Here is a 24,212-nt window from a genome sequence, read left to right on the forward strand (position 1 = left end):
AACCAGTTGTCAGGGAAACTGTTTTCTTGGCAGTTTAATGCAATTGGATGCGAGAGCAACAAGGTAATAAATGTTCAGTGTTTTATCATAGAACGACCTGTGGAGTTGATAGTTGGACCACCGGACACAGGTAAACGTAGCTCTACAAGGGGCTTATTTAGTCGCGACCTTGAGGACTTTCCACCAAGGCAGAAATGGAAGAGGGAGTTTGTAGCAGAAGAAAAAACTGCTAAGCTGCTGCTACACACAATTAAAGGACCCCGTTAGACTGAGACTTTAATTGAGCTCCTTGCTCCTTCTCAGTCTCCTAATGGTAACTTCTCGTTGATGCTCCACTTGGGTTTATTTTGGACTGGATACGACGAGCAGTGCAGACATGGCTTTTCTACACAGGACATTTCTACCTCTCTTCCTTCATTTCTGCCTCTTTAACTGCAGCGGTAAGTTAAACTAAGCCGAAGTCTCTCTAGAAATTTCTTCCAAGGTCAGTGACGGAGAATTTGAAGGAATAAACTGCGGTAAAGTGAGCTGCTGTTTGTTGGGACACGCTCAAGCCAACCTCCCTTAAAGTTTTGCTGTCTGAATCTCTCATTGGAGCCAATATAACGGAGATCCAGAAATTCTCCTCAAATCACAAACGGGGGTTGTTTTAAAATCACCGCCTGTCTTCATTTTATTAAATATCTTTGAGTAAAGTATATCACTGTGTTTGGTGAAGCCTTCTGCCACAGTTTTTTGAATTTTGTTAATAGGATTTTGCACATTTTGTGAGGCAAAGTCTGAGCAGTTTAGAACCTGTCTTGAGCATAAGTGAGTGACTCAGCAGGTTCAAAGCTGTCGTTGCCATGGTAACAGACACAGCTGAATCAGGTCATGTGATCAGCTTCAGAGCTGTGTCCAAACACTTTACCTGACAGATTTTCTCCCACATGAGACACAGTGGACACACACATACATACACACACACACACACACACACACACACACACACACACACACACAGTGATGGATATTGTCTGCTGAGCCCTGAGAACTGGAGTCTGGAGCTTAAGATGAAGTAGGTGTAGAGCGGCTCCCTCCTCCCGTATCACACAATGCTGCTGGTTATTAGTTTTGAACACATGTATAATTGTGTTTGACATTATGTCTGACCAACGGCAGGCATCTGCAAAGAAATAGGCCAAAGTGTTACTTCCTCAGGACAAAAGCTTTATTTGGACCTGAAATACATGTTTGTTGTGAAAAGTTGTAGATCTGTGAAATGTGTCATATGCTGCAGTGAAGGTGAACATGTTGTGACCCTTTGAATCTCATTGTGTCTACATGCACACAACAAGTTATGTTACTGGGAGAAATCAGACAACATTCCTATTATGCTGCACTATACGTATGAAAGCAGACACAGTTCATAAGTGTTTGTCATTGATAACACAAAAAGTACGCCATGTTGTCTGATTTGTGTTTGTTGAATGTTAACTCAACAAATAAATCATTTACTGATTAACAAGATCAAACATTCAACATCAAAATGAACAAAATCAAGATTATATTTTTTGTAAATATCAGCCAGCCATATGTCAAGTAAAGAATAAACTGGGCATATTTTCAGTGTAAATGGCCACTTACATAACACTTTTATCCAAAGCACTTTACAATGTTGATTCCCATTCACACTCACACAGCGATGGCAGTGGCTGCCATGCAAGGTGCTCACCGACCACTGGGAGCAACTTGAGGTTCAATGTCTTGCCCAAGGACACTATGACACATAGCTGAGAATGGGGATCGAACCACTGACCCTATGGTCTGTGGACGACTGTGATCACTCTGATAGTCTCTTTCAGAGCATCTCAGCGGGGGCTGTGAGGGGGGTGCTGGGGTTCGCTGTTTGATCCCAGTGAATTGGAGATGGCACACTCGCTCGACAGCTCACCTCATGTCTCACAGATGGTATGAAAGGAAAGAGATGCACAAACAGGCCTTGTTGTAGAATGAGCATTACATGAATGCTAATAAACCCTGATACAGACACAGGACAAACAATCAAAGAGTGAATGCTCACAATGACACATTCAGAGCAGTGGGTGTGTTTGTGATCTTGATTTAGGGCACAGTTCCTAATCATCATTAGGGAAACTGGATGTCAAGACAAGATCATGAACATCATATAACTGACACAAAGGCAAAGCAAGTCGCCTTTACAGCATCTGACTAGTCTGTGCTGTAGTTATCAAAGCATTAGACATCACCTTTTGAGGAAAAAATATAACTGGTTAAGTGACTAACACCAGCATTTGTACATGTACAGTAGCATGTAAAACATCAGAAAGACCGACTCTGTAATCAGCCAACTCAGTTGGTGCTTAAACAAATGACCCTGAGCTTTTTCACAATGAGTTTGTTACAAATAATATTCAGCATCAAACTGTGAGAAGGGACAGTGAAGGAGAGGAATCAGGGACTGTACTGACCTTTCCTGTTAATGAATGCAGGAAATCTAAAGCCAGATGTGAGCACAATTAGGATTGAGGGTCATAATCAGAATTAGATGTAGGTCAGGAACCAATGCTGAGTTCAAGTTACACTGAAATGTTTCTATTGTTTTGACGTTAATACTGTGGTTTACAAGGTTTGTGGCTCATAAATAATATGGGACCATGGTTCAGCACCTACACAAACTGTGAAATGGATTTATGTGCATGTCTATGTGTTTTTCAGCCTGGACAAAGGGGGAGCTGACAACACAGGAGACTGTTGAGGTTTACCTGGGTGACTCTGCTCAAATCCTCTGCCAGTATAACGTCACTGATGGGAACAATCAGCCCAGTGATTTATTTGTCCAGTGGTTTGTGGTGAGTATAACTGAAACTCTCTGACACAATTCAACTGCTCACTTCTTGTGTAGGTCTGCTGCTTAAAAGTCAGTAATTTGAATCATGGCCAGTGACCCACAACTGTAAGTGAATCATCAGGCTATTTAATTGCCTCCCTCATTGTCGACTCAACAGTAAAAAACGATAAAAAATGTTGAAAACATAAAATAAACCACAGACAAATCTAAGCTATAATGCAGCATAACAATAAAACCATTTTTTTATCAGAGAGAATTTATTTCCAATGGAAATTTTACATCAACATCAATGTTTGTCCTGCAGGCAGCTTTTGATTGTGTTCACTTTAATCATATTGTCAGGACAAAGGAGACACACAGGCTGTGTGAGTGAATAACTTTTCTATCAGTGTAGTGTTGAAGAATGTGTCATTCAGGGCTGAGCTCATAGAATCTATCAATCAATATCATATGTTATCCTAAAAGTGTAATCACAGAGTAATAACTATATATAATTATAGTATATTTATAAACAAAAGAAATGCGTATCGTGTCACTTCCTGTTTCTGCACGCTCTTGGGTTTCTACCAGACTGTTTACTGATTAATTGTAGCTGTTATTTTTACTTAAATAAGTGATTCCTTCACACAAGAATTAATACTTAGTCATAACATACGCTTGTATTACACAAGCACCTGCTTTTGCAAAACATAACCAGCTAAAGTTTACAAATTCCACATTTCACTTATATTAGCTTCGTTAGCTTAGCAGTTATCAATTAGCAATGGCTTCTCTGTCTCCCTCTGTTTCTCCTTCTCTCACTTGCTCGGTGTGTCTCATGTTCAGTTTTTCCTCTGCCTCCTTTAGTGATAATGGTTTATGTAACAAGTGTAAGGTTTTTGCAGCTTTGGAGTCGAGGCTCACGGAATTGGAAGCACGGCTCCGCACCATGGAAAACAACTCAGCTAGTCAGGCCCCGGTAGCTGGTGCGGGCCGACATAGCGTAGCCCCTGCTAGCTGTCCCCCGGCAGTTCCCTCTCTGGCCCCCTGCCAAATCTGACCAGTGACGACATGTACACCCGCATGTCGTCATTCAACCACTGGCTGGCCTAGGATGCAGAGATCCAGTCCTACACGCCTCTCTGCAGTGTCCTTACAACCGTCACCCCCCCACAACTCCCACATACCTATAGAGACTGTGTCTGTTCCCCGACCTAAATTACATAAAGTAAATATGACAACAAGAGGAGTTAATCATAATAACCTAATAAAAGTTAAGACTACTCCTCTTACAGAACAAAACCCCAAAACTATTAAATGTGGATTATTAAATATCAGATCTCTCTCTTCTAAATCTCTTAGTAAATGACTTAATAAGTGATCATCAATTCGATTTATTTTGTCTCACTGAAACTTGGTTGCAGCAGGAAGAATATGTCAGTTTAAATGAGTCAACCCCCCCAAGTCATATTAATTATCATGTTCCTAGAAGCACAGGTCGAGGTGGAGGAGTTGCAGCAATCTTCCATTGTAGCTTATAAATTAACCCTACACCTAAACATAGTTATAACTCATTTGAAAGCCTTACTCTTAGCCTTTCACACCCAAACTGGAAAACTCAAAAACCACTATTATTTGTTATCGTGTACCGTCCTCCAGTCCCTTATTCAGAGTTTTTGATTGAATTTTCTGATTTTCTATCTGATTTAGTGCTTAGTACAGATAAAGTCATTATAGTGGGTGACTTTAACATTCATGTAGATGCTGACAGTAACTGCCTGAGCACTGCGTTTAATTCATTATTAGATTCAATTGTTTTTCCCAAAATGTAAATAAACCCACTCACTGTTTTAGTCACACGTTAGACCTTGTCCTTACGTATGGAATTGAAGCGGATAATTTAACCATATTTCCTCACAACTCTCTTCTGTCTGACCATTTTTTAATAACATTTGAATTTACAATAACAGACTATATAGCAGTTAGGGGAAAATTCAACTATAGCAGATGCTTAAGTGAAAAAGCTGTCAACAAATTTAAAGAAATTATTTCTTCATCATTTGCTTCACCATATGTTAATACAATGGAAAGTAGTTTCCTTAATGTTTCTCCTGCACAAGTAGATTATCTTGCTGACAATTCTGCAGCATCACTACATACATTACTCGATAGTGTTTCCCCTCTGAAAAAGAAGGCAGTAAACCAGCAGAGGTGATCTGCATGGTATAGTTCAGAAACACGCAACTTAAAACAGGCAACACGAAAGTTGGAAAGGAAGTGGCGTTCCAGAAATTTAGAAGAATCTCATTTAGCCGGGAAAAATAGTTTAAAAATGTACAAAAAAGCTCTCCGTGATGCCAGAACAGCATATTATTCATCATTAATAGAAGAAAACAAGAACAACCCCCGGTTTCTGTTCAGCACTGTAGCCAGGCTGACTAAGAGCCATAGTTCTGTTCAGCCTACTATTCCCTTAACTTTGAGCAGCAATGACTTCATGACCTTCTTTATGAATAAAATTGTAGCTATTAGAGAAAGAATTCACCAGATCCTCCCCCCAAAAATTACAGATAGATCTTCATGTACAGCAGTGCTAGAGTCATCGATAAGGCCCCAATCCCTGTTAGACTGCTTTTTACCCATAGATCTCTCTGAGCTAACTTCTATTATTACCTCATCTAAACCAACAACCTGTCTGCTAGACCCTATTCCAACTAAGCTGCTCAAGGAAGCTTTACCCTTACGTTCATATTAGATATCATCAATCTATCTTTCGAAACAGGCTATGTACCACAGGCTTATAAGGTAGCTGAAATTAAACCACTACTTAAAAAACCCTGTCTTGACCCAGGTGTGTTAGCCAATTACAGACCAATATCTAATCTCCCCTTTATTTCTAAAATAATTAAAAAAGTAGTCGCAAAACAATTATGTGATCACCTTCATAGGAATAATTTGTATGAAGACTTTCAGTCAGGATTTACAGTTCATCATAGTACAGAAACAGCACTGGTAAAAGTCACCAACGATCTTCTCATGGCCTCAGATACTGGACTCATCTCTATACTTGTTCTGTTAGATCTTAGTGCTGCGTTTGATACCATTGATCATAACATTTTATTACAGAGACTGGAACATGAAATTGGGATTAAAGGAACTGCACTAGGTTGGTTTAAATCCTATCTGTCTGATAGATTTCAATTTGTTCATGTTAATGATGAATCCTCCATGCACACAAAGGTTAGCTATGGAGTTCCACAAGGCTCTGTGTTAGGACCAATACTTTTTACTTTATATATGTCTCCTTCAGGCAACGTTATTAGAAAACACTCCATAAATTTCCACTGTTAATAAAGCTTCATGCCTACAAGACATAAAGGCCTGGATGTCCCACAATTTTTTACTTTTAAACTCAGACAAAACTGAAGTCATAGTATTTGGGCCCAAAAATCTCAGAGATATGATGTCCAACCATATTGTTACACTAGATGGCATAAGTCTGGCCTCCAGTACTACTACAAGGAACCTTGGAGTTATTTTTGATCAGGATCTGTCCTTTAACTCACATATATAACAAATCTCTAGAACAGCCTTCTTCCACCTACGGAACATTGCCAAAATTAGGAGCATCCTGTCTCAAAGTGATGCCGAAAAACTGGTCCATGCATTTGTTACCTCTAGGTTGGACTACTGTAATTCCCTACTTTCAGGATGCCCCAGTAACTCCCTAAAGAGCCTGCAATTAATCCAAAATGCTGCAGCAAGAGTGCTGACTGGAACTAGCAAGAGAGATCATATTTCACCTTCACTAGCTTCTCTCCATTGGCTTCCCATTAAATCTAGAATAGAATTTAAAACCCTGCTTCTTACATATAAAGCTCTGAATGGTCAGGCTCCATCATATATAGAAGACCTCATAGCACCATATCATCCCAGTAGACCACTTCGCTCTCAGAATGCAGGCCTACTTGTAGTTCCCAGAATTTCCAAAAGTAGAATGGGAGGTAGAGCCTTTAGCTATCAAGCTCCTCTCTTGTGGAACCAGCTCCCAGTTCAGATTCGGGAAGCAGACACACTCTCTACTTTTAAGTCTAGGCTTAAAACCTTCCTTTTTAATAAAGCATATAGTTAGTTATAGTTATGCTGCTATAGGCTTAGACTGCTGGGGGACCCACCCCCCAATGCACTGAGCTCCTTTCCTCCTCTTGACCATCTCTCCTCTCCTCTCATCCAGCAATTGTCACCACTGTATGTCATTAACTCTGTGTGTTCTCTCCCGTAGTTGTCTTTGTCCTCCTCTGTCCCCCTCTCTCTGTCCCTTTCTGCAGGTGTCCCCCGGCTTTGAAGCTGTGTGTCTTCCAGCGTGAAGCTACTGATCCTACCAATCTGCCCGATGTTTTGTTGTTGCTTTTGTTGCTCTGTTCTTTTCTCTCTCTCCTTTCCACTCACCCCAACCGGTCGAGGCAGACGGCCGTCCACCCTGAGCATGATTCTGCCGGAGGTTTCTTACGTTAAAGGGAGTTTTCCCTCTCCACTGTTGCCTATGGCTTGCTCCAGGGGGAATTGTTGGGTTCTCTTTATATATCTTTATAATCTTGACTTTATTCTGTAAAGTGCCCTGAGATGACTTTGTTGTGAATTGGCGCTATATAAATAAAGTTGAATTGAAGTTGAATTAAATGTATTAATAATAACTAATTGATGCCTTTATTGCTTTCAGCACCTTCAAAACTTGTTCCACATTCCATAATACCTAAAACAAAGACCTATTCTGGTGATGTTAGAAGAAATTATACAACTTTTGATTTAATATTCAGTTTGAGGGACATATGGGTCCCAGTGAAACATGGGACAGACATTAAGGACAAGTGCAAAAAAATAAATATATGCAAAAACCAAAATTATTTGAGAATTTGAGATTTTTAACAAGACGAAATGTGTCTGAATCAGACTGACTCAGCTGAGCGATGGCTCACATTGTATGTTTGTTTCACAGCAGCAGTCAGCTGGACACACATTTTACTCAGCATTTTACTCCATGATACACAGTTAAAGGTGATGTGTCAGCCTGACTACATGTCCTCTTTTCTCCAGAGACCTGACATCACGGGCTCATTGGAACCGATCTTCTACGGTGATGACAAAGGACAGGAAGTACTCGACAACACTGACTACAGTGATCGGATCAATGTGACTTTGGACTATCAGGAAACTCAACTCACCATCCAGAATGTCCAGCTCTCTGACAACAGGCAGTTTATCTGCCACGTGCAGGAGAAGGTCTTTGGGTTTGCTGTGGTCACGACCGATCTCAGAGTGTTTGGTAAGGAAACCCACCAAACATTAAATGGATTTCAGATTAGCTGTTGTTTAAAGGAACATTCCAATCTGTGAGATTTGTAATTATTCTTTTTCTAACTCAGCTCCTCCAGACGCCCCAGTGATCAAGGGTGTTATGACAGGAATATCTGTGACCAATGAGATGCCATCTAAGGTGGGCCTACTTAATCTTAGACACTGTTAGTCCCTGAAATCAAGTTTCCTGTACAGTGCTGCTAAAGATTGGCCAATGTGACTTTCCATCCAGGTTGCATCATGTGAGGTTCGTAACAGCTTCCCTGAGCCCAACATCACCTGGTACAAGAACAGCATGCCACTGATGTCCTCAGCAGGACGTAAGTGCAAAGTGTAGATGAGACACTGTGTCTGGGTCTCACCTGTATCACACTTTGAATTTTCTGTTAGCAATCGAAGCTGTTAATGTGAAGCATCAGTGTGTTTCTATTAAAGCCTGATAGCAGCTGTAGTCTTGCCAGGGTTGTAATCATGAGGACCAGATGTCTAGATCACCTAATTACCAGCTGACAGCGACAGAGAAACAGTTGGAATATGCACTTTGTGACCTCTACAGCAATAGGTGTCAGTTTCATAGAACTTCTGTCCATTGTTACACTAAACATCTGTATTGTGTTTGACAGATGCAAATGTGAGCAGAGATCCCAGAGGCTTTTTCTCCGTCCAGAGCACATTGGAGTATAAAGCGGTGAGGGAGGATGAAGATGCCTATTTCTCCTGTGAGGTCAGCTTCTTTGTCCCAGGAGGCGTCAGAACGTTGGAGTCCAACAGCGTCAACATCACTGTTTACTGTGAGTTAACGTTGAGCCTTTCTTGGAAATGACCTTGTAAAATGACTTTAGCAGCTCGCTGAATAAGCCTTCTTAATTTGAGTGTGTGTGTGTGTGTGTTTAGACCCTAGCACCAAGGTGGAGATGTGGAGGGAGTCGCCCCAGGGCTTGGTCAAAGAGGGGGATACAGTGGAGCTGCGTTGCCATGGTGACGGCAACCCCCCTCCATCCTTCATTTTCCACAGAAAACAAGTAAGTTTCACAGTACGTGGTGTAATATCGGTTCGGCCTTGTCTGCCTCCATCTCTACTTTCAAATACCGTGGGTTTAGATATTGGGCCTAAATATATTGTCGGCCCACTGAATCCCCCTAATGGAGTCTGTTTCACCACATGATGAGTATCACATGCAGTGTGCAACATTAAAACTTGAAATCCAGTAAGGTTAGGGAAACTATTCTTTTTACACTCCCTGTCCCCTTGAGATTGTTGGCGTTAGCTAGTAACATTCCACAACATGGACAGAGATGACAACTTTCATTCATTTTTGAGCAGGACCAGGATGTGGACTTGGAGAGCAGTGGCCACGTGTTGATCCTGTCACCGGTGTCACGAAACCACAGCGGAATCTATCAGTGTCGCCCTCTGGACTCTGACGAATACGCAGACGTCAAAGGAGAAATTCAGCTCCCTGTGCACTGTGAGAAGTGGCCTCACACACACACACAAAGACTCCACCTCCATACTGATTGTCTCATGTGAAAGAAAGCGATAAATCCATTCCTACAGCATTTGATTTCCTTTTCTTTGCTGTTTGTTGTGTTCAGATTTGGACCCAGCTGTTGTGGTGCCAAAAGACTCAGAGGTGATGCTCAAAGGGGAAGATCTGACTGCAACCTGAAATGCCCTGTCCTCTCTGAAAACACACACTGTCTGGTACAAGGTATGTACACAGTAGACCAGAGACTGGATTGAAAATCTTACTGAAAACAGTAGAAAAGAAAAGGATAATGAATATGTTTAGATGATGTGAAAGCTAATAAATAGCTGCATTAGTGTGTGTGTTTATGGTTTACATGTGTGTAGGATGGGAAGCAGGTAGGCACGGGAAACACACTGCACCTGCAGGACGCCACCTATGGAACAACAGGACAGTACCATTGTGAGGTCTCTGCTCCCTCCTTCCCGGCCTTGCACAGCAGCGGCTCTGTTCACATCATTGTACGAGGTCAGTGGCCCCACACGGCTCCCTAGCTCAGCCACCTCCTCCTCTTTTTCTCACATTCCAAACCTACCATAAAAAGGTGAACTGGACCCTTTCAGGTCACTGGAGGGCTTTTCATGTGAAACATCTGTGCAGGAAGCGTTGACTTCCACTGACACTAGCTCAGCATTAAAGGAGAGTAGATATGAACTGGGATGTTTGAGGGTTAAGAATTTCAATTCTAAGGTGAGGTGAGGGCAAAGGGCTGAGGAAATGCTTTATGTCACTCAGCAAATATATGTGTGTGTGGGTGTGTCTAGGTGGTCCCCAGCTGGTTGGAGAGGATCAGGAAGTGCAGCTGGAGGAGGCAATAGGCAGGATGGTGAACCTGAGTTGTGAGGCTGAAGGCTCTCCACTGCCCAGCATCTCCTGGAACATCATCGGCACCCAGGTCACCAAGAAGGCTCACGACACAGCACTAACCTGCTTCTGTTAGAGGAGCTTTGTTTGTAGTCATGTCAATGGTGGGAGCAGTGTTTTTCATTGAAGCCCTCAAATTTCTCTCATGGTAGAGTCCGACTTCCAACTTACCCAGATTTGGGGGCTGATTCTAGTCATTGTAGAGTTTCCTGCTTTCTTCTTGTACATAGATCGTTTCTCTGTAGGTGCAGGAGCCATTATTTCTGAATGAATACAAAGAGAATACAAAGAGTGTCATTATTTAAGATGATGTTTGCTTTAAATTCAAATGAGATACGCAGCCTGATGGGATGAAAATTCCACTCACTTTCACTTCTCATGAAGAAACGTTTGTTCTGGTACAGATGCAAAGCTTTGCACCCAACTGTAGTTATACCAGCTGTGAAGAGCATTTCTATTGTGCCAATATAAAACACATGGTTTCTTCATCAACAAGGTGTGTTTGTGTCTCCACAGAACTGGAAGGAGGTGGTAAGAAAGTCGAACGAGTACGTGGCTCAGAGTGTGGTGTCAGTAAATGTCACCTCGGACATCAGAGCTCTTTGCAACGTTTCCAATGACGTGGGCACTGAAGTCAAAGCTTTCAACATTAAAGCCAGTAAGAGCTTCTCTCTCACTTTCCATGTATGAGTGGATGGATTATTAAAAAAGGGGCCATTTAGCGAGTGAACCATTAATCTTTATTCTCAGTTCTCTAGTGCAGGGAACAACCAGGTTTTGAATTGTTGAATTGATTTCATGTTATTCATTTTTCCATCATATTGGAAAAAAACAAACAAAATAGCACAACCACAGTAAAGTCAGAACATTGTGCTTCTGTATGTGTTTCACCAATTCTAAGTGTATGAAATCTGGAATAACCAGCAAAAGGTTTTTCATACAGCATTTGAGTTATTTTGGATTGAAAGTTTCAAAGCCTGTTTGAAAAGTTTTGGTCACTGTCGGGCTTTAATGGTACAGGCAGTAGAATGTGGCTTCTAACTAGGGACCAAACTAGCGATTGTACATTAGGGGATGAACTAGGAGACGTAGGGTGACCTCAATGCTCATTAAGGTTTAAACTGCTAAATCAAGTTTAAAGGCTCTGAAAACCAATTTTGTTAATCCTTTACTTGGACAAACTCTCACTCTCTAAGTGTTGTTTTTCTTCCTCACAGTTCCCAGTGTCACCACACCAGCTCCCTTCACTCCTGGTAAGAGTTTTGCCCTGACAGCTCTTTTGTCAGATGCCTTTTCCCCTTTCCCCTTTTATGTCCCGGAATTTTGAAAAAACAAAAATAAGCTGAATACATGTAGTGTTGATTCTCTCTTGAGAAATATTAATAAAATAAATGTTTGTTTGCTTGTCTAAATATCCACTGATGTCCTGAGGGGCTGAACCTCTTCCAGGTGTTACATGATCAGTTTGACTTAACTAAAAATACTTGTACAATCAGAGGAAACTAGTGTTTACTAGTGGAAAATCTAATAATCAATCATGTATAATAAAATATGTATGCGTGATAGAATAAATACCACAATCTTAGTTTTTAACAAATTCAAACATCTGATCTGAACAATAGAATTCAGGAAAAGGGGGCTGAAGTCATTGGGTGAGAGGCAGGGTACAGCCCGGACAGGTCTCCAGTCTGTCTCAGGGCCATCACAGAGAGACATACAGAGAAAGACCATCATCACAATCACATTCACTGCTACAGGTCATTTAGTCACCAATTAACCTAACATCATGTCTTTGGACTGTGGGAGAAAACTGGAGTAGCTGGAGGAATGTATGTATGTATGGATGTATTCAAAGATAAGCCAAAAAGTGCTCTACAAATAAAGAAACCAAACTATTTTATGTGGTTGGTACACAGTGAAGCAAAGGTCAAATCCTCTTAAACACCGCAGCTGTCAAAGTAGCAGCTCAGAGATGAGAACAATTGTTAGATGAAGTGAACTAACAGGATTTTCTTGCTCTCTGTGTTTGTGTGTTCATGCAGCTAAGGGCAGTGGGGTGATCATAGTAGTCATCATACTGTGTCTGCTGCTGCTGGCCATCAGCAGTGTCCTCTACTTCCTGTATAGGAAGGGAATTATCCCACCTGGACGCTCAGGGAATCTGGACATGTGAGTATTGTCTCTGCTACTCAGTACAGTAAATATGTATTAATCCTCAGAAAGAAAAAGAAAATGTCGTCATGTAGTCTTCAACAAATGCACTGTTAAATCCTGGGACTGTATCCAAAATGTTCAAATTATGAGTCAAGTGGACCTGGGAAGACTTATTGTGCCAATCCTTCTTTCTGTCAACAGCATCTCAGAGGAGACCGCCATAAATGACATTGTGATAGAGATGAAGAACATTGAAGATAATGAGGAATCTGTCGACCTAATGCTCATCAACAGAGACAGAAATGGCCCTGATGACCAGTTAGCTATTGTAGTGGATGAATAGTTCAGGATAAAACAGGAACCACAAACCACAAAAATGAGGCTGCAATGTTCATTATTCCCCAACAGACATGTTTACTTTTCTTGTGTTACACCAGTCGTGGGGCTACGTTGTGAGGTCAGACCTGAAGAAGGCACAAGAGAAATCTAAATGAATGGGGATGTGTAGTTTTGTGATTTGTCTCATAAATGTGCACCAGCTGCCAACATGCAGAAAACTAATATTTGCTCTTTGTAGAAATAATGCAATGTTCTGGGGCTGAAATTTAGAGATAAATACGTCTTTAATGCACTAGCAAAATGATTCAGGGGTCAAAGTTTCCTCATTTTCTCTTTCAGATAAGTTTGGCCAACTATTGGTTTGTTATTATTGTTTGTTATTATTATTGTTTATTGTTTTGATCCATAGGAGCAGGAGTTATTTCACATAACAGAGCTTGTAAGTAATGTGGTGTCAGTCTGATTTTAACAATGCTCACATTTGCAGCATTAACACTAATCACATGTTTTCTCTTTGTTTTAAGTTGGTAAATAATACATTATTTGCTTTAGTTTAAAACTTAATGTTGAAATTGTTCTTTTTCCAAAATGTGTGTAAATTCAGTAGAGTACATGTGATTTATTGATGCTTGTGTGTTTCTGCTTTGCAAGAAACTAAGGTCAAATAAAAATGTTTGATTTAAAGACAGGCTATTTCTTTTCTATTGACATTTGTCTCTAACGTATAAAAGAGTAGTTGGAATAGAAGCAGTAGGCCCCAAGCTGCCCTTCTCACTGCAAATCAATTCAAACATTTATTATCCATTTAGAATAAAGTGTTCAACCAACACTTTGAACAAATTACAGACATTAATTATGTGTAGAAGAATCTATTCTTCTAAGACCATTAAAGTCAAACAGTCATATTAATGTTGTGGATGATCAGCATATTGTATAAAGGAAGATGGTTATTTAGTGCATTTCAGAGGTGGTGTGAGATCACTTTTGTTCACTTTGGACTGAGAAATGCTCTTTCCACATTTCCAAAAATATTCTTCAAAATAATCTATAGATACAGTGAACAGAGATGCAGCATCCAATGGCTTTTAGTCATAATGGACAAACCACACAGATCCAATGAAGAAATAAAACGTGGCAGCAAATGAATGTGGAGTATTATTAAAATGTACACAGCAATAAAGTAATGAAGAGAACTTTTTAGTTCATATTGAAAAGGCTAATTATTATGTTATGTTATATATATTATACCACCTATGATATTCATCAGCAGACCAGCAGAGTTTACCAGTAACTGTGAGGATGAGTGTGTGGGAGACAGCAGACACTCTGGCACTGACCACAGGAAGGACTTGGGGACAGAGGTGGGACTGAAAGGATTCTTATGGATTTTTTTGGCCAACTGAATTAAATATTTCTGACGCACCACAAGCATTTACTAAGTGTAAAATGTAAAATATAAATCAAAGGAGCTTCTTAAAATGTTGGCTCAAATCAAAAATCTAATTCCTTCTATTAACAGTGTTTCATTTTATCTGGATGAATTATTGCATGTTGGGTAAACAGTTGTCCTTGTTTGGTTGATTTAGATTTGAAAAAGGTGGGTAGTTGTTTGAACTTCAAATATATGTCAGCTTCATTTCACTCTGTTGTATGAAATCTATTTGATTTCATTTGTTTTTTGCTCTGCTTGTTTCTGCTCTCCCCACTCACTCACCTGTTCCAAGTGCACCGTATGTTCAATCCCCTGCTGTCTCCAGCTACAATGCTCGATCTCCCCCCTTCTATCGCTCTGTAAACTGCAACCTGAACTCAGACTCCCCAACCTTTGAATCACCAATCATCTATTTCCACCATTATCAATAAACTATCTTATACCTTCCCCTTGTGTCTGTTCTTCTGGGTCCTATTACCTAAATTCACACTGTAACATACATACTGTTTTTTTTTTAGACTTTCAATGTTTATTATGACATTTTACAGAAACTCAATGTTTAAAAAAAAGAGCCTATGAAGAACAGAGAAATCAGGCAGCACCATAAGACCTTTATTGTAGCTGAACATTCACCAAAAAGTGCCTCAAACTAAATCTGTGATTATTCAGAAACCAGAAAAGCGATTAAAAAGTGTATTATAAGGCTGATGGCCTTGTGATTTGCTGAAAGTTTTGGATGGTTTCTCTGTGACAAAACAAGTCATGTTCATTTTATGGACTCCTACATTTTAGGAAAACTCATCTCTACCTCCACACTCACAGTCAATAACACGGGCAAAGTACTGATTGTGAAGCCAAAGTCTGATGTTCTGTAGGCTCATTCCTCTCTGCCATCATTTGCTTTCATCTAAAAATGTCAGGATCCCCGAGTTCACTTCCTCCCTCAGGACTCTTATTTTGCAGCCACTTCCTGTAATACTTCCGGTAATCGGTTTCACCTGCTCTCATCACTTTGCTTATATACCTCCTCAGTTCCCTCACCGAGCTGTCACATTGTCTGCGTGATCACCGCGACTTTCCAGCCTTCATGAGAGTTCATCGTTGCGATCCACGGTGCGTGTGTTGACCTGACTCCGCCTGCCGCTCTGTGTTAGGGAGTAACGGCTCCATATTGACTCTCTCTGGTGCCGACTATCTAAATGACGCTAAGGATTGTGAGTACTGCTAAGGTTTCATCACGGACCCTTGTAACCATGCCAACCAAAGGGAATGTTTTCCATGTCATGTCCATGTTTGATTCACGTGCATAAGTGTTTGTCTCTCCATGTGATTTCCTACCTGTGAAGCTCAGACTGATGTTTATTGAATCAAGCATCACGGACTTCTTCAGTGTTACCAAGTATTAATATTCACTCAAAGGGGATTTGGGGGTTTTTGAATATTGTTTCACTAAGGTTTGTGGAGTTCCCTCCACGTGAGGGATTGAAGATCCACCACGGCTCCGTTCCACGCACACACTGCCAGGACCATACTCCACCCCTCCCCGTAAGATCCCTAACTTCCCTCCAGACTCAGCTCGTCTCCCTCATAGACTGGAGATCAGCGCCATCCAGCGAGACGTAGGGCAACATCATCATCATCATCATCATCATCCTGCTTTGCCAACAATAACACTCTTTAATAAACTTAATTCAAACTGAGAAGTTCTCAAGCACCTTATTGGGTTCTGAAGTCTGTGAACCTTTTTTTTTTTTTTTTTTAAAGATGAATGTATTTTTTAGTGATTAGTGACATGTAGCATATGTAGTTCGTTTGGGTTTTATTCCTAAAGATGTTGGTATCATGTTAACTGTGAGGTTGGTGCTTTGGGAGGAGTGTTGCCTCCCAATGCAAGTTTAACTTTACCATGATCATATAGACAGAGCTGAAAAGCTTTTGTTTGTAGGGTCTGATCAGTGGGTGAGTATCAGTGCAGCCTTATCTCTGTCTCTTTGTTGAAAGCTGACATTTAGAGCAGCTACATTTAGCAGATGCTTTTATCCAAAGCGACTTACAAGTGAGGTACAAGGCAGCAAAAATCTAAATCAAGGAAAAAACCATCAAAGCAAAGTCCTATCAGAAAAGTTCACATTTCACGAGATGCAAGTGTTAGAGCAACTACGAGACATAATACACCCCCGTCTCACACACATACACACACACACATTTTCTTGACCTCTTCTTTGAAGCCATTCACATCAAAAAATGGTGAAATTCAGTGGTCTTTGTCCCCAAATACACATCTGAGTGACCACTCAATGTGGGTGGAGTTTGTCTACGAGAACTGAGAAGGTTCCTGTCAAAAGTCAACACCTGCATTCTCACACTTCAAAGATGAAGTCAAGAGTGTGTGTGAGTGTGAGACAGCGGTGTATTATGTCTCATCGTTGCAAAGAAACAAATAGTATTTGATTTTTCTGACTGTTTTTAGCTTGTATTTTGTCACTGGGTCAAATTGACCCGAACAGTATCTTTGTAACATGAACATGTACGAGGGTTAGAAATATGTGAACTGAAGCATTTTTATTTTGATTGATTACACTAAAAAAGCCAAGCAGGAAAGTTTCAAAGTGAAAAAATACTTTTAAGTATTATTTTAAATTCTTAACTTTAAAACGGGTCAATTTGACCATGAACAGAAGAGATGTCTCATTTTAATTTATCCACATCACGCCATAAACAAAAAAAATCCAAATATAAAATACAATTTTTAAATTTTTTATCAATTGCATATAAAACTATTGTAATTTATATGTAGGTCTTATGCTTATGACTTATGCTCATTGAACCCTGATCTGTGAACAGTAAAGAACATCATTGAACTAAATATTGATTGAAATGGTTAGTAATGGAGTTATTGATGAGATATATTCATATTCATATTCATTCATATTCAGATATATTCAGATATTCATAGACCTACACTTAAAGGATCTATCTTTTTTATTCTCTTTGATAAAACAGAATATGCAGCACTGTCTGCAATAAGTTTGTTTCAGTGAGAATTGACAACATGATCAGGTCAACTTACAATATTAAAAATGTTTAAGCTTTTCTTTAAATATCGCTTTGCTTCCTCTTCTCCTCTGGCACATCTCATTTCAGCTGTCAATCAAAGCAGTTTATAATAATAATAATAATAATAATAATAATAATAATAATTATTATTCATTTTATTTATAAAGCGCTTTACATTTGCTAACAAATCTCAAAGTGCTACACAAGCGGATTAAGACCAGGAATAAAACATAAAACATGTAAAGCCTACAAAACATATAAAACATAGAATAGCACAGCATTAAAGTAAAAAGTAATGATCATTTTAAAATGATCACTTTAAAATGCTTTTCTAAACAAAAAAGTCTTTAACTGTTTTTTGAAACAGTCCACAGTCTGTGGTGCCCTCAGGTTCTCAGGCAAGATAACAAGATGCACCTTTTTAATATCCTAAAAGAACAAGACTAACAGAGGAAAAGCTTTATATCTGCTGACATAAAGGGGCCTGGCTTTGTGACCTATACAGCTACTATGATTTAAAATGCCTCAATGCTGAGGAGCTGCAATATTATTATTCAATTAACATGTAGTTTTCCAGCTCTTAATTGAGATTATTACTTAAAAACTATCAGATGTGATTCCAGGTAGTTATTATTGTTACCCATGTGATTTTGGCCATTTAATAAAAAATATATTTTGTTGTTTGTGGTTGTTACTTTAATGTGTTCTCACCATTTTATTTTTCTTATGTTCATACAGCCAGTTTAAATTATTAAATGATGTAAAAGAATGATTTTATTACATTTGTATCAATTTTGCAACATTCCGATTAAACTTTTGGTGACGTAAGAAACGCAAAGAATGCTGAAACTGTTACATGACTGATAAGCTGCCTTTGAATAGAAAGATACTTCGATTCTAGTTCCTGCGGGTTTCTGGTAAGTTCAAGTAAAGAAGCCACTTTGGTGTGATACGACGAGCAACGCGGACATGGCTTTCCTGAAAAGAACATTTGTGGTTTTTCTCCTCATCTATATGGGTGAGTTAAACAAAGTCCTGTTTTCCAGTACTTAAGGAATATATGAAGATTTTTCAATTAGATTGTATTTAGATTGTATTTTGTATGACAAACATGTCTTAACAGAATATTAAGAAAATTAAGCATAATTCCAGTAAAAACATTGCATTGCTGAAATATTGTCTGTGCTGATTATTCTAATTCAGTAACTATCAAGGTCCTGATATTTGAATGCTCAAAAAAAAAAGGAACGGTTGGCCGAGCACAGGCCAGAAAATGATTGTTTGTGAGGAGGGCTGACAGGGTGGTGGGGGGGGAGCAGCAGGGTGGCAGCTGGACTCTTAAAACACCAAGGTCTCGGTCTTGCAAAGTGGTTTTCTTCATATTTAAAACACTTATTCAAAAGTAAATGTCTATGTTTGTGCTCTTGTTCTTTTGTGTCCCTCAGTATTTGCCAACACTAAACTGTGACAGTTTCCAACATAATACATCTGTAAAGTGCAGCTAAAGTTAACCCATATTAATAGAAGATAGTTTTTAATTGTAGTCCTAAAGACTAAACCGAGCTTAAGTTCCACTTTTGAGGAGCTTGATAATTCCACCTTCAGATGATTTGTACTCACAGATACATTATTTCATGACATTAAAAATTCAGCAGTAAAGTGACACTTTTTCTTAGACTGTGATGACAAATCCATGGGCTGCTATAAGAAGTTACAGTCGAGGGAGGGATCAGGGACTGTACTGACCTTTCCTGTTAATGAATGCAGGGAATCTAAAGCCAGATGTGAGCACAATTAGGATTGAGGGTCATAATCAGAATTAGATGTAGGTCAGGAAGAACCAATGCTGACTGTGTAGTGGATTTATGTGCATGTCTATGTGTTTTTCAGCCTGGACAAAGGTGGAGCTGACAACACAGGAGACTGTTGAGGTTTACCTGGGTGACTCTGCTCAAATCCTCTGCCAGTATAACGTCACTGATGGGAACAATCAGCCCAGTGATTTATTTGTCCAGTGGTTTGTGGTGAGTATAACTGAAACTCTCTGACACAATTCAACTGCTCACTTCTTGTGTAGGTCTGCTGCTTAAAAGTCAGTAATTTGAATCATGGCCAGTGACCCACAACTGTAATTGAATCATCAGGCTATTTAATTGCCTCCCTCATTGTCGACGCAACAGTAAAAAAGGATAAAAAATGTTGAAAACATAAAATAAACCACAGACAAATCTAAGCTATAATGCAGCATAACAATAAAACCATTTTTTTATAAGAGAGAATTTATTTCCAATGGAAATTTTACATCAACATCAATGTTTGTCCTGCAGGCAGCTTTTGATTGTGTTCACTTTAATCATATTGTCAGGACAAAGGAGACACACAGGCTGTGTGAGTGAATAACTTTTCTATCAGTGTAGTGTTGAATAATGTGTCATTCAGGGCTGAGCTCATAGAATCTATCAATCAATATCGTATGTTATGACTCAGCTGAGCGATGGCTCACATTGTATGTTTGTTTCACAGCAGCAGTCAGCTGGACACACATTTTACTCAGCATTTTACTCCATGATACACAGTTAAAGGTGATGTGTCAGCCTGACTACATGTCCTCTTTTCTGCAGACATCTGACATAAGGGTCTCTCGGAAACTGATCTTCTACGGTGATGACAAAAAACAGAAAGTAGTCGACAACACTGACTACAGTGATCGGATCAATGTGACTTTGGACCATCAGGAAGCTCAACTCACCATCCAGAATGTCCAGCTCTCTGACAACAGGCAGTTTATCTGCCACGTGCAGGAGAAGGTCTTTGGGTTTGCTGTGGTCACGACCGATCTCAGAGTGTTTGGTAAGGAAACCCACCAAACATTAAATGGATTTCAAAATAGCTGTTGTTTAAAGGAACATTCCAATCTGTAAGATTTGTAATTATTCTTTTTCTAACTCAGCTCCTCCAGACGCCCCAGTGATCAAGGATGTTATGACAGGAATATCTGTGACCAATGAGATGCCATCTAAGGTGGGCCTACTTAATCTTAGACACTGTTAGTCCCTGAAATCAAGTTTCCTGTACAGTGCTGCTAAAGATTGGCCAATGTGACTTTCCATCCAGGTTGCATCATGTGAGGTTCGTAACAGCTTCCCTGAGCCCAACATCACCTGGTACAAGAACAGCATGCCACTGATGTCCTCAGCAGGACGTAAGTGCAAAGTGTAGATGAGACACTGTGTCTGGGTCTCACCTGTATCACACTTTGAATTTTCTGTTAGCAATCGAAGCTGTTAATGTGAAGCATCAGTGTGTTTCTATTAAAGCCTGATAGCAGCTGTAGTCTTGCCAGGGTTGTAATCATGAGGACCAGATGTCTAGATCACCAAATTACCAGCTGACAGCGACAGAGAAACAGTTGGAATATGCACTTTGTGACCTCTACAGCAATAGGTGTCAGTTTCATAGAACTTCTGTCCATTGTTACACTAAACATCTGTATTGTGTTTGACAGATGCAAATGTGAGCAGAGATCCCAGAGGCTTTTTCTCCGTCCAGAGCACATTGGAGTATAAAGCGGTGAGGGAGGATGAAGATGCCTATTTCTCCTGTGAGGTCAGCTTCTTTGTCCCAGGAGGCGTCAGAACGTTGGAGTCCAACAGCGTCAACATCACTGTTTACTGTGAGTTAACGTTGAGCCTTTCTTGGAAATGACCTTGTAAAATGACTTTAGCAGCTCGCTGAATAAGCCTTCTTAATTTGAGTGTGTGTGTGTGTGTGTTTAGACCCTAGCACCAAGGTGGAGATGTGGAGGGAGTCGCCCCAGGGCTTGGTCAAAGAGGGGGATACAGTGGAGCTGCGTTGCCATGGTGACGGCAACCCCCCTCCATCCTTCATTTTCCACAGAAAACAAGTAAGTTTCACAGTACGTGGTGTAATATCGGTTCGGCCTTGTCTGCCTCCATCTCTACTTTCAAATACCGTGGGTTTAGATATTGGGCCTAAATATATTGTCGGCCCACTGAATCCCCCTAATGGAGTCTGTTTCACCACATGATGAGTATCACATGCAGTGTGCAACATTAAAACTTGAAATCCAGTAAGGTTAGGGAAACTATTCTTTTTACACTCCCTGTCCCCTTGAGATTGTTGGCGTTAGCTAGTAACATTCCACAACATGGACAGAGATGACAACTTTCATTCATTTTTGAGCAGGACCAGGATGTGGACTTGGAGAGCAGTGGCCACGTGTTGATCCTGTCACCGGTGTCACGAAACCACAGCGGAATCTATCAGTGTCGCCCTCTGGACTCTGACGAATACGCAGACGTCAAAGGAGAAATTCAGCTCCCTGTGCACTGTGAGAAGTGGCCTCACACACACACACAAAGACTCCACCTCCATACTGATTGTCTCATGTGAAAGAAAGCGATAAATCCATTCCTACAGCATTTGATTTCCTTTTCTTTGCTGTTTGTTGTGTTCAGATTTGGACCCAGCTGTTGTGGTGCCAAAAGACTCAGAGGTGATGCTCAAAGGGGAAGATCTGACTGCAACCTGCAATGCCCTGTCCTCTCTGAAAACACACACTGTCTGGTACAAGGTATGTACACAGTAGACCAGAGACTGGATTGAAAATCTTACTGAAAACAGTAGAAAAGAAAAGGATAATGAATATGTTTAGATGATGTGAAAGCTAATAAATAGCTGCATTAGTGTGTGTGTTTATGGTTTACATGTGTGTAGGATGGGAAGCAGGTAGGCACGGGAAACACACTGCACCTGCAGGACGCCACCTATGGAACAACAGGACAGTACCATTGTGAGGTCTCTGCTCCCTCCTTCCCGGCCTTGCACAGCAGCGGCTCTGTTCACATCATTGTACGAGGTCAGTGGCCCCACACGGCTCCCTAGCTCAGCCACCTCCTCCTCTTTTTCTCACATTCCAAACCTACCATAAAAAGGTGAACTGGACCCTTTCAGGTCACTGGAGGGCTTTTCATGTGAAACATCTGTGCAGGAAGCGTTGACTTCCACTGACACTAGCTCAGCATTAAAGGAGAGTAGATATGAACTGGGATGTTTGAGGGTTAAGAATTTCAATTCTAAGGTGAGGTGAGGGCAAAGGGCTGAGGAAATGCTTTATGTCACTCAGCAAATATATGTGTGTGTGGGTGTGTCTAGGTGGTCCCCAGCTGGTTGGAGAGGATCAGGAAGTGCAGCTGGAGGAGGCAATAGGCAGGATGGTGAACCTGAGTTGTGAGGCTGAAGGCTCTCCACTGCCCAGCATCTCCTGGAACATCATCGGCACCCAGGTCACCAAGAAGGCTCACGACACAGCACTAACCTGCTTCTGTTAGAGGAGCTTTGTTTGTAGTCATGTCAATGGTGGGAGCAGTGTTTTTCATTGAAGCCCTCAAATTTCTCTCATGGTAGAGTCCGACTTCCAACTTACCCAGATTTGGGGGCTGATTCTAGTCATTGTAGAGTTTCCTGCTTTCTTCTTGTACATAGATCGTTTCTCTGTAGGTGCAGGAGCCATTATTTCTGAATGAATACAAAGAGAATACAAAGAGTGTCATTATTTAAGATGATGTTTGCTTTAAATTCAAATGAGATACGCAGCCTGATGGGATGAAAATTCCACTCACTTTCACTTCTCATGAAGAAACGTTTGTTCTGGTACAGATGCAAAGCTTTGCACCCAACTGTAGTTATACCAGCTGTGAAGAGCATTTCTATTGTGCCAATATAAAACACATGGTTTCTTCATCAACAAGGTGTGTTTGTGTCTCCACAGAACTGGAAGGAGGTGGTAAGAAAGTCGAACGAGTACGTGGCTCAGAGTGTGGTGTCATTAAATGTCACCTCGGACATCAGAGCTCTTTGCAACGTTTGCAATGACGTGGGCACTGAAGTCAAAGCTTTCAACATTAAAGCCAGTAAGAGCTTCTCTCTCACTTTCCATGTATGAGTGGATGGATTATTAAAAAAGGGGCCATTTAGCGAGTGAACCATTAATCTTTATTCTCAGTTCTCTAGTGCAGGGAACAACCAGGTTTTGAATTGTTGAATTGATTTCATGTTATTCATTTTTCCATCATATTGGAAAAAAACAAACAAAATAGCACAACCACAGTAAAGTCAGAACATTGTGCTTCTGTATGTGTTTCACCAATTCTAAGTGTATGAAATCTGGAATAACCAGCAAAAGGTTTTTCATACAGCATTTGAGTTATTTTGGATTGAAAGTTTCAAAGCCTGTTTGAAAAGTTTTGGTCACTGTCGGGCTTTAATGGTACAGGCAGTAGAATGTGGCTTCTAACTAGGGACCAAACTAGCGATTGTACATTAGGGGATGAACTAGGAGACGTAGGGTGACCTCAATGCTCATTAAGGTTTAAACTGCTAAATCAAGTTTAAAGGCTCTGAAAACCAATTTTGTTAATCCTTTACTTGGACAAACTCTCACTCTCTAAGTGTTGTTTTTCTTCCTCACAGTTCCCAGTGTCACCACACCAGCTCCCTTCACTCCTGGTAAGAGTTTTGCCCTGACAGCTCTTTTGTCAGATGCCTTTTCCCCTTTCCCCTTTTATGTCCCGGAATTTTGAAAAAACAAAAATAAGCTGAATACATGTAGTGTTGATTCTCTCTTGAGAAA

The 24,212-nt window shown here is 40.4% G+C and overlaps 1 protein-coding gene and 1 pseudogene across 1 annotated transcript; both read left to right on the forward strand.

Moving 5' to 3' along the window:
• Positions 1 to 376: 376 nt before the first annotated feature.
• LOC137100638 (cell surface glycoprotein MUC18-like) lies at positions 377 to 13,724 on the forward strand (annotated as a pseudogene).
• Positions 13,725 to 18,529: 4,805 nt separating this feature from the next.
• On the forward strand, positions 18,530 to 24,162 carry LOC137100151 (cell surface glycoprotein MUC18-like). The gene is made up of 13 exons (XM_067477785.1): positions 18,530 to 18,578; positions 19,451 to 19,584; positions 20,182 to 20,410; positions 20,511 to 20,581; positions 20,675 to 20,762; positions 21,066 to 21,233; positions 21,337 to 21,464; positions 21,767 to 21,911; positions 22,039 to 22,154; positions 22,298 to 22,439; positions 22,736 to 22,906; positions 23,332 to 23,493; positions 24,053 to 24,162. The coding sequence occupies exons 1-13, from the start codon at positions 18,530 to 18,532 to the stop codon at positions 24,160 to 24,162; spliced, it is 1,713 nt and encodes a 570-aa protein (XP_067333886.1).
• The last annotated feature ends 50 nt before the right edge of the window (positions 24,163 to 24,212 follow it).

The sequence above is a fragment of the Channa argus genome, chromosome 15 (genome assembly GCF_033026475.1).
Source record: "Channa argus isolate prfri chromosome 15, Channa argus male v1.0, whole genome shotgun sequence".
In the NCBI taxonomy this organism is placed as follows: Eukaryota; Metazoa; Chordata; class Actinopteri; order Anabantiformes; family Channidae; genus Channa; species Channa argus.

Excerpts from the sequence above, each read along its gene's own strand:
- LOC137100151 (XM_067477785.1), top strand. The coding sequence starts at position 18,530 with ATGGCTTTCCTGAAAAGAACATTTGTGGTTTTTCTCCTCATCTATATG. Across the intron at positions 18,579-19,450 it reads TTTTCTCCTCATCTATATGG|CCTGGACAAAGGTGGAGCTG; the intron begins GTGAGTTAAACA and ends TGTGTTTTTCAG. Across the intron at positions 21,912-22,038 it reads AATTCAGCTCCCTGTGCACT|ATTTGGACCCAGCTGTTGTG; the intron begins GTGAGAAGTGGC and ends TGTTGTGTTCAG.